Here is a 17,750-nt window from a genome sequence, read left to right as displayed (position 1 = left end):
GGAAAGCAGTCTCATGTGAACAGCAGCTGCCCAAGGATGGTAAATATCACTGCCTTAGATGTTCTGAACATTTCATGGTCTGTAGAGGACATTCATGCTCTTAACTAGGTTAGGTGTCTGAAGACAGCCATTACAAATATCTTTCAAAAGACTTAGTTCTACATGTGTTTCACTCATCAAAAAAAGACTATACAATGGGTGAGAAATGGACCTTATGCAAGGAGAAGCCCAAGGAAAAAATACACCAGATTTTTTCCAAATAGGTGACTAATTTATTTGTAGAAGAAATAACCTATTGATCCAGGCACTCTGGCCTAGTCAACCTAGAGTGTGGTTAGGTGTGGCCAGACATAACTGTACCAGTGGTTTTACTTCTATCTAGTCCAAAAATTTATTGAAAGATAAAATTCTGTCAGCTTCATGTAACACACTGAATAAGGGATAAAACATGAAAGAAAAAAAGAAGTGAAATAAACTTCTTGGCTGTAACCTACACTAATTCAAATCACCAGTTGCCTGACAACATATTAAGACCTCACAGACACCAGACAAACCTTTCCTTCCTGATTCACAAGGATTCTTTCCTTCCTGGCAGAGTTCCAGCAGAACTGCGGCTGCCGGAAACATCCAGGAGACAGTGAAGTGGCCTTGTTTACGGCAAGGATGGTATAAATAGAAGAGCTGAAGCCTCTTTCTTTCTCTCTCACCATTCCCCTCCAGTTCTATTACTACAGTACTCTAAAATCATCAAAGTTGTGCAACAATCCATTTCATCCTTTCTGCTCTAATTAGGCAATTCTACGTGTCTGTCTTGATAGGTGAGGCTTACTGAAGCACTTAATCAGTTTCTGGAGGGGCATCATAGTGCCAATCCAAATGCTTATTTAAACAGAGCTGTAGTGCCAAATCCAGCATATTCTGCAGCAGCATGGAAACAACAGAATCTGTGAGACACAGATTGCCTCACACACTGCTTTAAAGCAGCCTTCAATGTGAAGAAGCACTTGTCCTGTATTCATCCTGTATAAGCTTAACAGGTCTAGAGATTAAAACATGGAAAGCATTTTACATTACTGGGCTTTCCTGGCAAATAAAACAATTAGAGCAATTCCAGTACAAGCCCTTCCTGAGACTGTGCTAACAAGGCTTTGAATCTTAAGAACTACATTTAAATCAAACAATTCATTTGCAAACCCATCACATACAGCACACACGTAGTAGGTGGGGATCATTTCATTGAAATTAGAAAGCAAATGTCTCTATACATGAGAGGTCACCAGTTGTTGTACATTAAAATCTTTTCACTGTTAGGCATAATTAAAATACTCTAACAGTGGTTTCAGTAATTTAAACATTGCAGTATTGTTGTAATATTTTTCTAGGCTTCAAGAGTTCACAATTGTTTGGTCCAATCAAATCTGGGAACACTGGAGAAGTTATCACCCATCAAGGTAATTACTTTCAAGTTGAAATAATTACTCCATCAATGTTAATGGTCTTTCAACTTCAATAAAGCACTCACCTGCCGATAATCACAGCTAACCTCTTGCTCTCATGCAATTCCCTCTCTATTTAGCAGGTTATATTACAGCCGTTAGAGTGGTCACTTGTCCTGAACAGCTGCTGAATTTCACTTTGATCGTCTGTGAACCATAAAAAAATTAGTCATCTGTGTATGATTTCCCCTAACCCATAAGCCCTTGCAGAGCTAAGGAGATGATCTTTTGGCTGCATTAGGGCACTGCTGAGCAGCCATCTTGTTTCTGGTGGTGGCCACTTTCCAGTGCCTAACAGCAGGACAGTAGCCTAATTAACTTTTGCCCTCCACTGCCGTTTACAGCTTGCACTCATTGCTAAGTGGCACATCTTCTGAATTTATGGCATGTACAGGGATCCTTCACTTAACACTCATCCTCTTTTCTCAGGGCGCACTCAATTTCCCAGGCATCTGCAATAGGCATGTAAAAAGAGTTTCACTGGTGCCTCTCCTTGGAATATTTTTTTTCTTATTCTTGTGGTTACAATCTTCATTACTTCTATGAGAATGTTGCCATGTACAGTACTAAATACTGCATTACTGAATAGTCTGTACAAGGAAGTTAATAACCATGTGGTATCTCATCTCTAATGCTGACAAATGTTCACAGATTTATATGAGGAAATAGAAGTGAATACATGAATGTATTATGTATTTTTAAATGTTACTAATAGAAAGAAACTAACTCTGGATGCACAATTCCAGATATCTGTAAAATCCTGCATAGGAGGCATGAATATATGGCAATACTGGCCACTCAAAAATATTTCTGATATGGAGGTTTTTAACAAGTAAACTATACTTAATATTCTGACTCAGTTTCTTTGATATGAAAATTCTGTCTTGCTTATAAGAACACAATCATGTTAGGCAAAGCGTCATCCTCCTACCAAAGTCTTTATTACTGCTATTCTGCAATATGTCTACAGATTTCCCTGTCACAGCACCTGCCAAGAGAAGCTTGGCCAGTGCAGTTATATACCAATCCCCAAATAATGCAAGGGAAGCCAATATGTGTTCTCAACTGTTAGCACAGCTGCATCCAAACCAGAGGCTTTGCTGGGGCAGTGATAGCAGCTAAGAGATGTATTAATTTTTTTCACCCCAAGCTGGCATGGTTATGCCAAAAAAAAGCCTTTAAGGATAAGTTTGGCCTATGAGCCTCACATTGCAAAACACATTGTGAGAAGACCTGTGCACAAGTTCAGGATTTCCCAGGAATAAGACCTATAATGCTTACACCTATCTCTTGCAGCCTCTAAAAAGCACATTGTACTTTGATCTACACTTGGCTGAGGTGAATTTAACACACTGAGACCTGGACTCCACATAATATTAATAATTGGTGGGCACTGCACATAACAGGCAGTTTTACTTTTTAACCCTCTGGATGTTTTTCTTTCTCCAAGTGTTTTCAAACAGCTACATATTTTTATGGTTTTTTACTCATCTTCCTGGCTTTGAATTCTCCTGCTCCCAGTAAACAACCAAACACTTGATATAATTGTCATGGGAAAACCAGCATTACAGACCCACAAAATGTCTATCAAGAAATGTCCAAAGCTTCCCACAGTTCTACCTCACAGCAACATTTGCAATACAGCAGTTAAAGAGCTGTGATGCTTTGATGACAGGCACTCATTGGCTTTAGAATGAAATCAGCTCTGGGTTCTGTGCTCACAAGCTTAAGTCCTAAGTTCACAAGAGTGAGAAGCTTGCTTTGACAATCTAGTCACTTTATGCAGATTTCTGTAAATGAGAATCTACTGAAAATCTGTTCCCCTATAAACACACTCATGTTAATGCTTTCAAGACACTAAATATGATTCCTGTTTTAGAGGGTTAAAATGAACTGCAAAGACATTGTGGGAGACACTTGTGCTGCTGTAACCAGTCTTGACTTGACTTTGCTCTGCAAATAAAGCAGAATGTCAGTTTAACTTGCTGTCACCTAACATCTGTCACTATGCTCCTGGCCAAACAAGCTAAGGAAATGGGCGACACTGCTCCCTAACTGTGAAGAATCAAAATGGCTCATGTGTGTGTCACTTGCTTCTAATGGCACAGTACACCCTCCTTTCATTTAAGGGGCAGCAGCTTTTGCTCTGAGAATTTATTCTCTTTTTTATCTCCATAGGCAGTGTAAAATTTCAAGGGGTCAGGGATAACCTTATGGTACCAGACAGCCCTACTTTTGACATATTAACTCAAATGTATACTAATGAGGAGTAAATAGTTGGATTTGGGGAAGTATAGTGATAAGTATAGGGATAAGTCTGTTAAATTGTTTGAAAACCCAGTAGATGCTTCTCATTTGTCTCTGAAATGGATGGAAATGAAGCTGTTATATGAGAACAGTCTGCAGGGACATTAGCAAAAGCTTAATTTGTATCCTGCAGTGTCACAAGGATTTTATTTCTCCTCTAAGTTTTGGTCAAGCTTTATGTCCTGGGGCAGGCAACCAGGGTGCAACCGACAAGTGCAAGGGTGGGATCAGCCACTGACATTCTAGCACTGGGGTTATTTTTTCTGGAATAATCTAATGGGATAAGAATGGAGTCTAACAGATTAAATAAAGGACCAAACTCATTTCTTTCTTAATACTTTAAGTCTTACTTGTAACATAGAAGCTTGTGAGAGAGAATGACTAATGGCACATCCCATGAGGGAGCTCCAATAGAGATGCTTTAGGAGATTAAATGATTTAGCCTAGTACCATGAAGGCTATATTTTAAAGGGGCAGAAGTTTAATCATTGGAATTCTAGTTCCTTCAATAAAATTACATTTTAATTAAAGTATCTCATTCACAAAGCTAAAGTTAAGGATATATCAGCAATTTCATTATAAAATTCTATTTTTAAGCGTTTCTAACTTTGAAAGTTGGTGTCCAGGTTTTTCCCTGCTGGGATAATTGACCTAACTTCCTGCAGATATCTTTGATAACATGACTCCATGCACTTTATGTCAATATCTTTGATTCAAAGCTTTAGCTGTTCTGCTATATTCCAAAGAGGTGGGATCTCAGGTCCTTGCTATAAATCAGCAACAATTTCACTCAGTAAATGCAGCTGCAACAGTTTAAAGTAAGTGCAACTGATGGAGAAGATGTGCCAAAAAGATTTGTCCCCAAAGGTAGTATAATATTTTAAATAAAAATGGGTAGAAAATACCATAATTGACCCATGTTCAAGACAAAGGGCAGTAGAAAAACCATAAAAGCCAGCTTTGCTGCAATGCTAGTAGAACAGCTATACATATGCTGCCAGAATGTCATTTTGATTCAGGATAGTGTTTGGGGAAAATAAAGGATTTTGCAGCCAGAAAAATACTAATTCAGTAAATAATACCTTGTTAATCTAAAAGGCTTTTAACTGATGCTGTTAAAGAAACACACTGTAGCACCATTATTTAAAATACTGTTTTGGTAGGTTTTATTGCTCACAGTACAACCATCTTGGACATTTTCTGTTGTTTTTGGCATGCTTAGAAGACATTGCAATGCATGACCAGCCAGGTCAATTCTGATGCTCAGAAGACATTGCACACTGCTGGAGCAGAGCAGTAGGAGAAGCCCTGGCTTTTCACTGATTTTAAAATCTCAGCTGCATCATCACAATTATGACTGTGGTAATTTTTCTTACAAGAAGTTAAGGGAGCTAAGTACTAAAATGCCACTGAACTTTATAATCCCAATCTACTTTTTTAGCCTGGCATGCTGTGCAATGTGAATGCAACTGCTTCAGAAGGCAAAAATATATTATTCCTATAACTCAGTTCAGAAACTGTTCTCCTTTAAAAAAAAAAAAAAAAACCAAAAAAACCCCAAACTTATTCCATTTAGGATGCTAGACACAAAACTGGTCTGAAACCCTATGATCAAGGGTATGTAAGATTACCAAGCTGGAAATTTCTTCCATTGTGTCATGTGGAGATTTGTCTGAGGAAGTTACTCAAAGGTTACTACTGAGTATTCCAGAGAAAGCTTTTTGGGATCTTACTTGAATTGCCAAGCACATACTTCAGAATTGGGATAATAAAGAATTTAGGGGATTTCTGGTGTTATTCAATACTACCATAGACTACAAAGATTCTAGGTTTATGAACTTGAGATGGCACTGCTGAGGAAACCAAACTTTATTACAGCCTCCTTAAACTTTTAAAATTTCTTTTCAGAAGACAACAAAGTACACAAGCTGTCCTAATACAGTTCAGTCCAACCATTTATAAGCTGTCTTGCTCTAGAAAGACTACAATGCAATATACAGTGGGGAGGAACAGTGGTAAATGCAGAAAACACAACCATTTCTGTCACTGGTTTACATAATGTTGTTCTCAGTTGACAATACAATGCGTTTTCCCAAATCTATCCTTTCACATACTGAATAGAAACAGGAAAAGAAAGGGAAGGAAAAGACAGATCAGCAGGGCAAAGTAACATTCCAATATAAGTACATGAATTGGAAATAAAAGTAGAACTGCTTTTATTACTGATGAATTATGAGGGGACCATGCAAATGGTTTGCATATATGAACTATGTAATTACTAATTAATTCATTCACTTTATGATTCCAACTGAAATAAAAAATAGAAATCTATACAAGGAGGAGTGATATTGCTGTTCTTTGTGCAGGTCCTGTGAAACTATTTTGTCAGTCAAACAAAAAGTTCAGGACGGTATTTTCAGAGCAAAGCTGACAAATGCATGTGCTTAACTCCTCCAGACATGACACATCCATGCTTTTGAGTAATCTACTTGCCTCTACCAGAAATCCAACATTAGCAAGAAATGTTTCTGCATTGGGCCAAACACAAAACTTAAGTCAACAAAACGACAGGTAATTGGAAACCTCACTTTTCTAACCGGCGTTAAGGGACATTCTAAAATGCAACAGAGATCAAAGCAGAGTGAAACATCTTAAAGCTGGTTTTGTGGTCCAGGTCTTACCATTACGGTGAGTGCTGTGACAGCTGGGGTGCTGAAGGTGGGGTCGCTGTGCTTTTCTTGGTAGACCACTCGGTACAGAGATATGACACCATTGGGGGAGAGCGGCTGGCTCCAGTTCAGCCGCACCGAGTACGCGCTTGTGGCTTGTGCCCAAGGGGCTCCCATGCCCCAGGGGGAAGCTTCCAGGGTCTGGGCTGAAGCCCACAAGCTGTCCACAGACCCCACTGAATTTTGAGATCTGGCACGATACTCATAGAGAGTAAAAGGCTGGAGAGCATCAGAAGCATCTATGAATTCCAAAGCTCCTTCCGTCCAGATGAACAAAAGCAGCTCTTCTTGACTGCCCACAGGACGTCTGGAATTAAACCAAAAGCAGTTTATTTAAAATAGAAAACCACTTCAGCAGTCCCATAATAGCTGATCCTAAAGTTCCAAGTTCAACTTGTATCTCAGAAAAATACAGAAATTATTTCTGTACTTTGTGCATGCACAAGGAACTGACTACCTATCTTTGCATCTTAAAAGCATTTCCCTGAATTTGTGTTAGGTTCTGAGTACTGAAGAAGAGATTTCTGAGGCAATCAATCATTCTCCTTTATCTAGAAGAATACTATAAAACATGGCAAACAAGTGTGCTGTCACAATCCAGGGCAGCAGAGCAGCCACACAACAGCATGTTGTCTTTCTAGGATAGAACACACCACAAATGAGACTTTCAGAACTTGGAACATGAAATTTTAAATCTATCTTTATTTGCTAAGCAATAACTTAAATTGAAATATGGGTGCAAGTTTTCAGCATTTCTGAAAATCAATTTATTTACTGAGGTACTCACCTCAGAATCCCTCATTCATGGAAAGCTTGTGACCAGTTAACTGGAGCAAAATGTCATCTAGTGAATAAGGGATAAATATTCTACCATGCCCTCAAAACTAAAGCTGTGCACTTTCAAAATCTGGTTTGCTCACACTAAATGTCCCATTATTTCTTGCAAATTGAATAAGTAGTCCCTTGTGCATAAACTTCGTTAAATTTGCAGCTCCACCACCCAACCTCATTAAAATATCACACATGGTATTTTCTGTAATACACAACATATTTTTTTCCAACACTCTTTTTGTTTAAAAATGCAAACCTAAGATACATGAAGAAAATTCACTTTATTGTTGTTTGGCACAATGGGTTTTTATTTTTCTGCCTATGTACATATATATATATACACATAGAATATATATACACATAGACACACACATATACATATATGTGTATATATAAAGCATTACTACTGCAGATATGCTTGCCTTGGACCTGGTCTTATTCTGAGTACCAGAGATTACAGATGATCCTCAGCCCCTTTGTAATATGTCTCCTTCTTCTATATAATTTACAGCAGTTTTAATAAGCTGAATGCTCATCTTCAAAACAAAGTTATCAAATCAATTCTTTCACTTGCCATAAAAATGTTTGTGTGAAATTAAGTTGGTTACATTTAAACACTGTGATAAATCTCAGTGATTGTTGGGCTGTACTGCACATGAATTTCAGTATTTCCCCTACTCCTCGTAGGAACCTTGGCTTTTGCAGAACATAAAAGCACTTTCACCCTCCATGCCAACAACAAAAATCCAAATCACATTATCTGCCACTTTTATTGCAAGTGGGGCAAATTTGCAGAAGTAAAATTGGTTTGTCTGGCTACTGGGTGTCATCATCACTACACACACACCAGAAGCTGAAGAACATTTATTTGGCAAGAGAAAATTTGTGTTTCAAAGAATGCTGCTGGATTTTATCTTGTTAGGTCAAAGCAGGAACTAATGTAATAATAAAAAAAGTATTGATTTTTTTAAAACTGATATTCTTAGCTGCTTGTAATAATATATTCCCGGGTATTAACATGCAAATATGAATAACATAATGAATGCAAGTGTGTACACAGCTGTTTATTCATCCTTTGTGTATATGCATATATAAGGCAGGAACGAAGACATTATTTTCTCATATGAAAGTAAATAAGTTCTTCTAAATTCTGAGATAAGCAGACTATATGGACACTGTTAAAGTGTGATTTTTTTTTAAAAAAAGAAGAGTTTTGAGGTACAATATCTCTGTCATAGTGAAATAAGCAAATTGTAAGATATGTTGATACTAAGGGTTGGTTGGCAAAACTGGGCAAAGACTGGCAGATAGAAGAAGCAGGAAAGATTCCCTAGAAATTCTTGGTCTGTCTGTAAAATTCAGGGTCAAAAAATTCCCATTGTCTCCAAAATTCCAGCAACAGTTTTTAATACAATTGCCCATGCTCTATTATAATGGCAAGTTAAGCCTCCTGCAGACCTCTCCCAAGGATGCTGTTCACTGAAGTAATGCAAGACATATAATTTTGAAAGGTGAATCATTACTACATCTTTCTCCTGCACCTAAAAATATAGTCTTTTCTCTGTGTACCCAAAAACATGTCTAAAAAAATCTCTGTAAATAAGGTAAAAGAGAGTACATTTGAATGCAAGAAAGTCACATTTAATGTGTCTTGCTGACCAAACAGTATGGGACTCAAATGAATACATAAATTTATGTTTTATAAATATTCTACACTCTGTGATAAACAGTTTTTTCACACTGAATGATCAAATGCCACCAACTGTAAGCTGATTCACAGGCAAAGCTGTACAATGTAGCCTGGTTAAGTATTTAGATCTTATTACTGCTGAATATTTAATGAATGAAACTTATGGTTAGGTAAATGGTTCCATCTGTAGCGCTAAAAACCAGAATATCTTCATGTATGAATAAACTTTGAACAGAAGTGGTTGAACAATCTGTAATCATTTCAATCATTTTAAGATTTAAGATTCAGCTGCTCATTTAACTGGAAGTATTTCTTGTGTACAATGAGCTGCAAAGGAGAGAATAACATTTCCAGGAGCTGGAAGCCATCTCTTCATCTGCATAGTCTGATTTGCTGCTTACATTCATTTTAAAGATGTTCAGATAGTTATTTTTATAAGGGCAAATTCTGCCTGCCCCAGTGCCAATCTGAGGCAGATGACACAAGAAAGAGGATATAATCTCCTTTGTGACAGATAACTCCAGAGCTGTGCTGCAGCAACGCCGACTGCAGCGCTCGCCCCTCGGCTTCCCTGTGTGCACTGCAGCGGCGAATCCCCGAGGTCTCGAGGGTCAAACCAGAATTATTCCTCACATGTTTACCTTTCACCATACAACTAAATTACTTGTTTTAGCAGTGCCTGCTGCTTTCCTTAACAGTGAGTTATTTTTAGGAACGCTGACAAGTCTTGGGGCAAAATTCAAACAATCAGGGAATCACGCTGTCAAATGTGGGGGAACAATGCAACATTAGCAATGCTCCCACTCTGCAGTTTCACATTTAATTAAACAAAGAGACCTCACTTACATTTGTATTCAACCAATCTACACTAATCTAGCTTTCATAATTTGGGGTATTTTTTAAAACCATGAGTTTTGTTGCAAAAAAAAAAAGAACAGAAGGAATTTGAAGTTATTGCATGTAATATACTAGTTTAGACTGGGTATTAGATCAATTACAGGTATGAACAAAAGCCTTGAGGAGTTCTTGTATTCAATGACATAACCATCCATAGGGATTCCTACATTAAACCATCCAGTAACATATGTTCCTTGGAAGCTGTCTTGGGTGCAACTCATGGTTGGGGTATACGATTAAGCAATGAATTAATCATAAAGAGTCAGTCTGGAAGCCTCTCCACTGCAAGTCACAACAGCCACTGAGACATGTCTTATGTCTTAAATTGCCTTTTGATTTTTCTGCTAAATTTTCACCAGCACGACTGCTCAGCTAATGAGAGCCACATTTCAATCTCACAAATATACAATAAATAATACAATCTTATTGGGCAGGACAGAGACCATTTGACAGAAAAATTCAGACACTCCCTTAAGGAAGTCACCAACCAAAATACTTTTTATTTTACAAGCAGTATGTCTCTAAGGGCCACCTCATGTGCCTCCTAAACAGTGCATCCTATTAATCAACAGAGAGCAGTACCATTAGCTCATGTGACTTACAACTTACTATAATGCAGCAACAAATATATATATCATCTATTTTCATAGTATTTTTTTTCAGAGTAGCAACTTCTGTGGTTGGCAGAGCAATGTTATGTCATGATGAATTGGAACAGAACTAGATTAGATGATTATCTCATTAATCAGATCTTTTCTCATTCACAAACTCTTCTAAGTTGTGGTCCTTGTTAGAAAACTTTAAAAGCCTCAGATCTGTGTTTAAAGCCACTTTAATAATTAAAGAAACTATACCATCTCCTCTTTTATAAAATAACATTTAAATTTTTTTGGTTTCCAGCAAAATGGCTGCAAACTTGGGAATAGTTTTATGATGCTAGAGGAAAGCAAGAGTTCTGCCACTTTAATGCAGAGATCTGCACACACTAGGTCCCCAAGCATTTCAGGTTTTGAGTTAAATGAATTTATTTTGGTGGTGATGCAGTAAGGAAAAGGCACATACTGAAGAAGAAATTACATTCCATAACCTCCCACAGAAATACTGCAGTCTTGCTGCTATAACAATGTAAGGCCATGTGTGGCTACAAAATGAAAAAGAACTATGTGCTTACATCCCATTTCTGATTTTTTTGCAGCTATCTGAGAAAGATTTGATATTGTTGTTGTCTAAGCACATTTAAACTTCAGCTGAAATAACTGCCAAGTGATTCATGCCTATGTAGGTGAATATACCGATTGTATCTGGAGCCCCAGTGCGCCATTTTCATTTCACTTTAAATAAAAAACAAAATGTATCTATGTCAGTCAGTGCCCTTCTGCTGTACTCAGAGGTATCAAACAGGCTACAATTATGATTGTGAAGTGATTGTGTCACATTGGAGGAAGGTTTATTGCTTTTGAGTCTGCTAGGCAGTAACACATTCTGTTTCATATTACTCTTTATATCATTGTTTGGCTGTGACTAGAATAATCAAATGCCATCAAATGCTGTCAAATTCAATTTACAGTATTTTTCACTGAAGCAGGCTTTCTGCATTATATTTCCTGTTTTCCCTTTCTATGGTTGCCATGGAATAGCAGCAGTAATCATCAGCTTTATTTACAAAACCAACAGAGTGAAGACATGTCTTGGGCTATAACGTACACTTTATTCCTCTTTATGCAGAGGAGGGACCTGGAGTTTTGATCAGACAATTAAAAAAAGGCAAACAAAAGGGTATTTCAAGACAGCAGGAATTTTTAGAGACCACTAACATCTTTGAATGAATTTATATTAATTATCACTGAGGATTCCAAAAGGTAATTGGATTTCCTGTCTTCTCAGTCACACCTCTAATATAATAAAAAAGTCCCAAACTCTTTGTGGGAGGCTAGGATCGGCACAGCATGTGTTTGCCACACGTACTTAAGAACTGGAAAACCCAGGAACTTTAGAGTTTAAATCCCTCTCAAATGTATGGCTTGAGTTTTATATTCTCTGACTTCTGAAGCCATTCAAGAAGGTCGCTTCAGTGAGATTTTAACAAAGGCTCAACAGGCACAGCAGAGATCAGTGCTCTGCTAGTTTCATACTGCCCTAAACACTGCTATCTGTACTGAAAAATCCTCACACAGGGCTTAGGAAACTCCTCATAGCAAATGAGAATGCATCAGTCAACAACCTACACAGGGCAGATGAATACAAACAATGAGGTGCATAAACAGATGTACTGTAAACACTGTCCAGATTACTTAAGAACATAATTTATCTTGGAAAATTGATGTTTTAGGAACCTAGATTCCTTTTTCTGCTTTTAAAAGTCACAGAACTGGTGAAGTACTCCTCTTTCCATTACAAAATTCTCAATTGTCTGTCAGAGAATATTGAAGTTTGTACCTAGTGGTCCTGGTAAGCACAGTGGAAGTATCTATCCTACAAACTTTTTCTAAGATTATTTTTGTTCCCTTGAATTTTTAAAAGGTACTTTCACATGCTTTTTTTCATTTGTAGTTCAGGAAGATGATTCTTATTTGAGTTCCTACTCCCAACATAGTCATCCATGGATCAGCTTCTTACCTTACCATTTGAAAGGTAATATATATATTGTTTCAAATATATAAAACTACACCTTTTATCACCTCCCAAAAAAATCAAGGAATAAAGAAAGGAACCATTAAGTACGACTAAGAATCTGAGGTGATGAGGCATTTACCTGTAGATAAAGTAGTTAGTAATGATGCCATTTGGTTTCCTGGGTGGTGCCCATTTCACTTCTATGAGTGCAGGTCCAATTGCTTTAACAACAGGTGGGCTCTGTTCTCTGGGAGGTGCTTCAGCAGTTCTTGAATATGTTTGACCACCCACGCCACACCCACCTACAAAAACAGACATTTGTGTAGGGATAAGAGCTTTTTCCTCAACAAAAAAAATACATTAACAGCAAATGAATGTCAAGCAAAGAAGCTGCTGGTGGAAATGGCGTCTCATTTCACATAATTTCATTGTTAAATACTCATTTAAATTACCACAACTGTACTGATTAATTACTCCTGCTTTTCAGCAGTGTGAGTGAGGAGCAAATTAGTTCAAAATTGTCATTTTAGAAATACTTATCTCAATAGGTTTTTGAAAACTTCCATCAAAGACAAGGAATTTCTAATTTTTGGGCTCTTCTCTCCTGTCTTTATGATCACGACTTCTTGTTGGTGAGTAGTTACAGAACTGATTCAGTTCTGCCCATCCTTCTTCAAAGATCTTTAAGCTCCTTGTGAAGAGCTTTTAATAAAGTGGCACATATAATCTAAAGTACATATTTTAAACCTCCATTTGATATATTCATGATATATGGAGAAGTTACACACAGGATACATGGAGAAATATTTAATGTTTCATTCAGTGCCCGGCCTTCTTTTTACTAGGTAAAGATTTGACTCCAACGTAAAAGAATTTCATCTGTTTTGCAGAGTTGCATCTACCTGGAAAATCCCTTCCAGCCACACAGATGAGTGTTTTAAATTGCCTTACCACTCTGGCATGCTTGTATTCTTATCTCATACAGGGTGTAGGGATCCAGGCCATCGACAAAGGCAAAATGAGCACGTCCTACCGGCTTCACCAGCAGAGTGGGACTGCTTGCATTTAGCAGGATGTTGTATTCCAAAGGCACATTGACAATGAATATCCCTGTTGTGAAACAGAGAGGAACCAGTGATTATCTGAAACACTAACAACAGTGCAGGACAACTTCAAAGAGCCAATTCATCACATGCAATTTTAAATGTAAGCCCCCTCTGGAGGTTTTCCCTACTGCTTCTTTTGAAAACTACAATCATTTAAATATAAACTGAAACAGATCCATCTGCAGATTGTAAGTGGAAGACAGACATTATGGTTCTTAGGTAAGAATCAAAATTCAATTCAGTCAATGCCTGTTTTGCAATTGCCACTTCTGGGAAGACCGACCTTATGACTTGGAACGAGGCAGCTTTTATGTATTTTGGAGGAGTAACAGCTACGAAGCACTGCTGTTTGAATAGTCATATGATCAAACAAGTGAATTGCAGCCATTCAGCAAATTATGCCTTTTTTAGCCCAACAGCAGTAGCTGAGTGTAGGTTCTTAGTCTGCTTCACCAGTAGAGAACAATACAATAGCTTGAGCCAAGAAACATATAATTTTAAACGATGTAAAAACAAACTCTTCAGTTTTTGTTAAAAAGAAACCCTTTCATTTTTTAGTATTTGAATTCAAGAAACATAACTTTAAATTATGTTAAAACAAACACTTTAGTTTTTGTTTAAAAAACTTCTCATTTTTTTAGTATTTGAATTCAAACATTTTCCCCATCTATTCCTACCCCCAAGCTGTCAGTTCTTAATTTTCCAGTTGTCTTGAGATGCTGAAAAGCTCAGTTCCTTCAGAAGAACAAGCTATGCCATGTACCATCCCTTTAGAACAATAGGCAGATGTTCCTGGATGTTCTCTTTTCTTCTTCCACATGATGTCTCTAAGAGTTTTGGTTGATTGTTTTGTGGTTTTTTTTTGATTTTTGGTTCCCTTGGGCAGTAATATATTTTTAGGAAATAGGCTGTAGGTTTTTAAATTTTTGTCCACTCTAGACTGGTCTGTGCAGACAGCAGCAGTTTCATAAAACCAAGAGAACCACCAAAGAAGAGCTTTTATTAAGTATGTTTCCTTCATTCTGCAGTCACATAAGGAACAGCCTTAAGAAAGGACAGAGTACAGATCAGACAAGGTTCATTTCTGAGATGAGTCAAGATATATCTGATCAGTAAAATCACATTTCTCTTTCAATACAACACCTATTTTAGATGTCACAGAGGTGTCTTTGTGACTGCAACAAAGATGCCTGTGAGCAGTTCTGAGACTTGTCCAGACCTTGAGATTCTTTCCTTTTTTAACTCTGGAAAACAACTCAGCTTTTTCTCCTAATTACAATTTTGGCCCTTTTCTGATAAAGCATCTACATTGATACTACTACCCTGAAGCTACAAAGAGCATTTTGTTTCCACTGCTGTGCATCTGTTAGATGGGTTTTTTTTAGTATGTATGTGAATATGTATAACTAAAAACCAGGAGTTTGCAAGAAATCAGAGATTTCAAGTTTAGTTCTGGTACTATGAACAACTGATGTACTTTGAAAGATCAGAAAAATCTTTGAAACACCATGTTTTTACAATTCTCATAAGAAAAAGAGAATATAAAAATCCCAAAGAAGTAACACTCAGCTGCCTGACTAGATGCTAGACAAAGAAAATGCCATTACACTAAAAAGCTGAAAAATAGCCCTGAAGTAGAGACATGACTTCAATCTTATTCAACTGCTCAGCTTACAGGAAGAACAAAGATGTTGTTAGGAACTGTTGGAAGAGGTGAAGGGAGAAGGAGATAAAAAATGCAGAAATTCCTCTGTAAAATTTTCCTCCTTCAGTGTAAAAGTTACAAGAAAAATACCAAGATGTAATCATTAGGAGTGGAGTAACAGAAATACAACTTTCTAAACCAAGGACGATGTTACAGAGTAAACCTCTGAGAGGTGATCTTGAGGTAGACTGGTTGTGCCTCAAAAAAATTTATTTTTTGCCTGATATATGGAAGAAGAAATGCTCCAGAAGAGAGCACTTGAGTATGCAGTGTAAAATTTTTCCAGTAATTAAAAATATATTGTTGAAGACAAATAATAATTATTATTACTATTATTAGTAGTAGTAGTATTTCCACACTATAATTGGAGGCCTGTAAAGTATACAACAGAATATTTGAAAGAGTTTGAAAGGGTTTGAAAGAGCACACCAATAGAAACCTTTATTTAATTTCCTAGTTAAGGTCCCCTTCTTCTCCAGTCTTGAAAAGTGACCAGACATTTCAGCTAGAAAAACCCATTCCTTTATGAGAGTAATATAATTCAGGTTTTTGCATCTCACCAGTGCATTTATTCTAGGCAAAAATCACCAGAAATGTTTGAAATTGAAACTACTCAGAATGCTTGATTTCCCAAGGAAGATTAAATACAAACAAGGACAGCTGAATCCAGCAATCAGTATGCAGCAAAGGACACCTATTTGAAAATAAATGACCTATCCAACAATGTTGGACAGTGTTCAGTCCATATCAGAAATTATTAAAAAAAAAACACCTCACACCTGAAACACAAAATCTTGAACTTCTGCTAAATTTTGCACTATATTAGGAATGATACCAATAGTAAATATGCTCAGGAGAAAAAATGATCTGAAGAAGGGAAAATGAAATTTTAAATAAAATCACATAAGCATCCTGAAAAATTCCAATGTCCAATGGAATCCTTCTACACTTTGATCAAATTCATTGACTACAAAGATCAAAAGATCACTTCTTAATCTGCAAAATTGTAATATATACTCTTACAACTCAGAACCTTGTAAAAAAACCCTTTTGCTCAGAATAGCCTTCAGCATCTGCAGCCAGTCTGAAACCACTACCTTGTGTGCTCTGATAACTGAAGGAAATGAAATGGGCATATTTGTTAAAGTCATCTGGGAAACTGCACGACTTGGTTAGTTCCAGAGATCATAAATTTATGTCAGAACAAAAGGAACCGTAAAAGCACAAGTGAACCAATTTACCCTAAATGCAAATGGCAGTTTTGTTATTTGGTGTCAAAGTTACCATGAGCACAATGACAACCTGCCATAACACATTTTCATGTTCACTAAAGAACAAGGATTTAGTTGGTTAATATTCCCAGCAATACTCTTTTTCATAATTTACAACAACTAGATGCTGATAGGTTATTTAACATTTATGAAGTTAAGATGTAATCAGAAAAACCCTGATTATCTTTACAAATAAAAAAGTTAAATCATTCCACTTTTTTTTCTCTGTGACTTCATTTCACAGCAGGTGCATATATTGCAATGGGGCAAATCAATCAAATGAAACCCTGGGTTTTTCTGGGCATATTTGGATAACATTTAATGGACAATTCTGTGCAAAACTCTGCAAATTAGGCTTGACGGCTCTGTGTACTTCAAAACTAGGCTAGGTCAAAAATAGAATTTGCAGTACAGGATGATTAAAACTTGGGATAAAAAGGCACAGACATACAGACTGGTCATCCAAAATTTGTTTGAAGTTAATTGCTGAAAATTTCTTTACTATGATGTGAAATCAGATCACAATTAAAGCAAAATAGCTAAAACTTTTTTGCTTATAGGAAACAAATACTGAAACAGGAATGTGGGAACTCAGCACATCACTCCTGATGTCCAGAGCTACTGAGAGAACCCTTGGGGGGCTCGGGAGCCTTGGAACGTTGCCAAAAGCACTTGGTGGCTTGATTTTGATCCATCTTGGGATGTGCCACCGGTGTATGAGGAGATGGAACCTGTGGGAATTACTCGGGTGTGAATGGTGAAGGGAGGACATAGTTATAGGGTAAATCACAGATTTTGGGGTTTTGGTACAGGGGGGTTGTGGAGACAAGATGGAGGAATCAAGGCATGTCACAAGGCTCTTCTTTCTTCTTCTTGTCGTCCATCTTCTGCTGCAGTGTTGGCACTTGTGGATTGGTCTGGGGTGAGGGTGTACTTGGTGACGAGGGTGATAGGTATTGGGGATAAAAAGTAAATATGACATACGTAGTTTTTGTTATAAAAGATGCGACTGCCTTGGGGGTGGCCAGAGTGCCTTTGGCTGCCGTGCTGGTCAGATCCAGGTCGGGCAGAGAAGAGACTTTGTAGATAAGAAACAATAAACAAT

At 37.3% G+C, this 17,750-nt stretch overlaps 1 protein-coding gene across 1 annotated transcript in view; it reads right to left on the bottom strand.

Moving 5' to 3' along the window:
* Window positions 1–17,750, bottom strand: part of USH2A (usherin) — a 371,525-nt gene that overhangs the window by 47,573 nt on the left and 306,202 nt on the right. Inside the window, exons 58-60 of the mRNA XM_050972284.1 lie at window positions 13,515–13,673; window positions 12,703–12,865; window positions 6,485–6,839 (exon numbers count right to left, since the gene is read on the bottom strand). Coding sequence (XP_050828241.1) covers window positions 6,485–6,839; window positions 12,703–12,865; window positions 13,515–13,673 — 677 coding nt within the window. The remainder of the gene's footprint in view (window positions 1–6,484; window positions 6,840–12,702; window positions 12,866–13,514; window positions 13,674–17,750) is intronic.

This window comes from Serinus canaria, chromosome 3, assembly GCF_022539315.1.
Source record: "Serinus canaria isolate serCan28SL12 chromosome 3, serCan2020, whole genome shotgun sequence".
Classification (NCBI taxonomy): domain Eukaryota; kingdom Metazoa; phylum Chordata; class Aves; order Passeriformes; family Fringillidae; genus Serinus; species Serinus canaria.
This window is presented reverse-complemented; position numbering and strand designations above follow the sequence as displayed.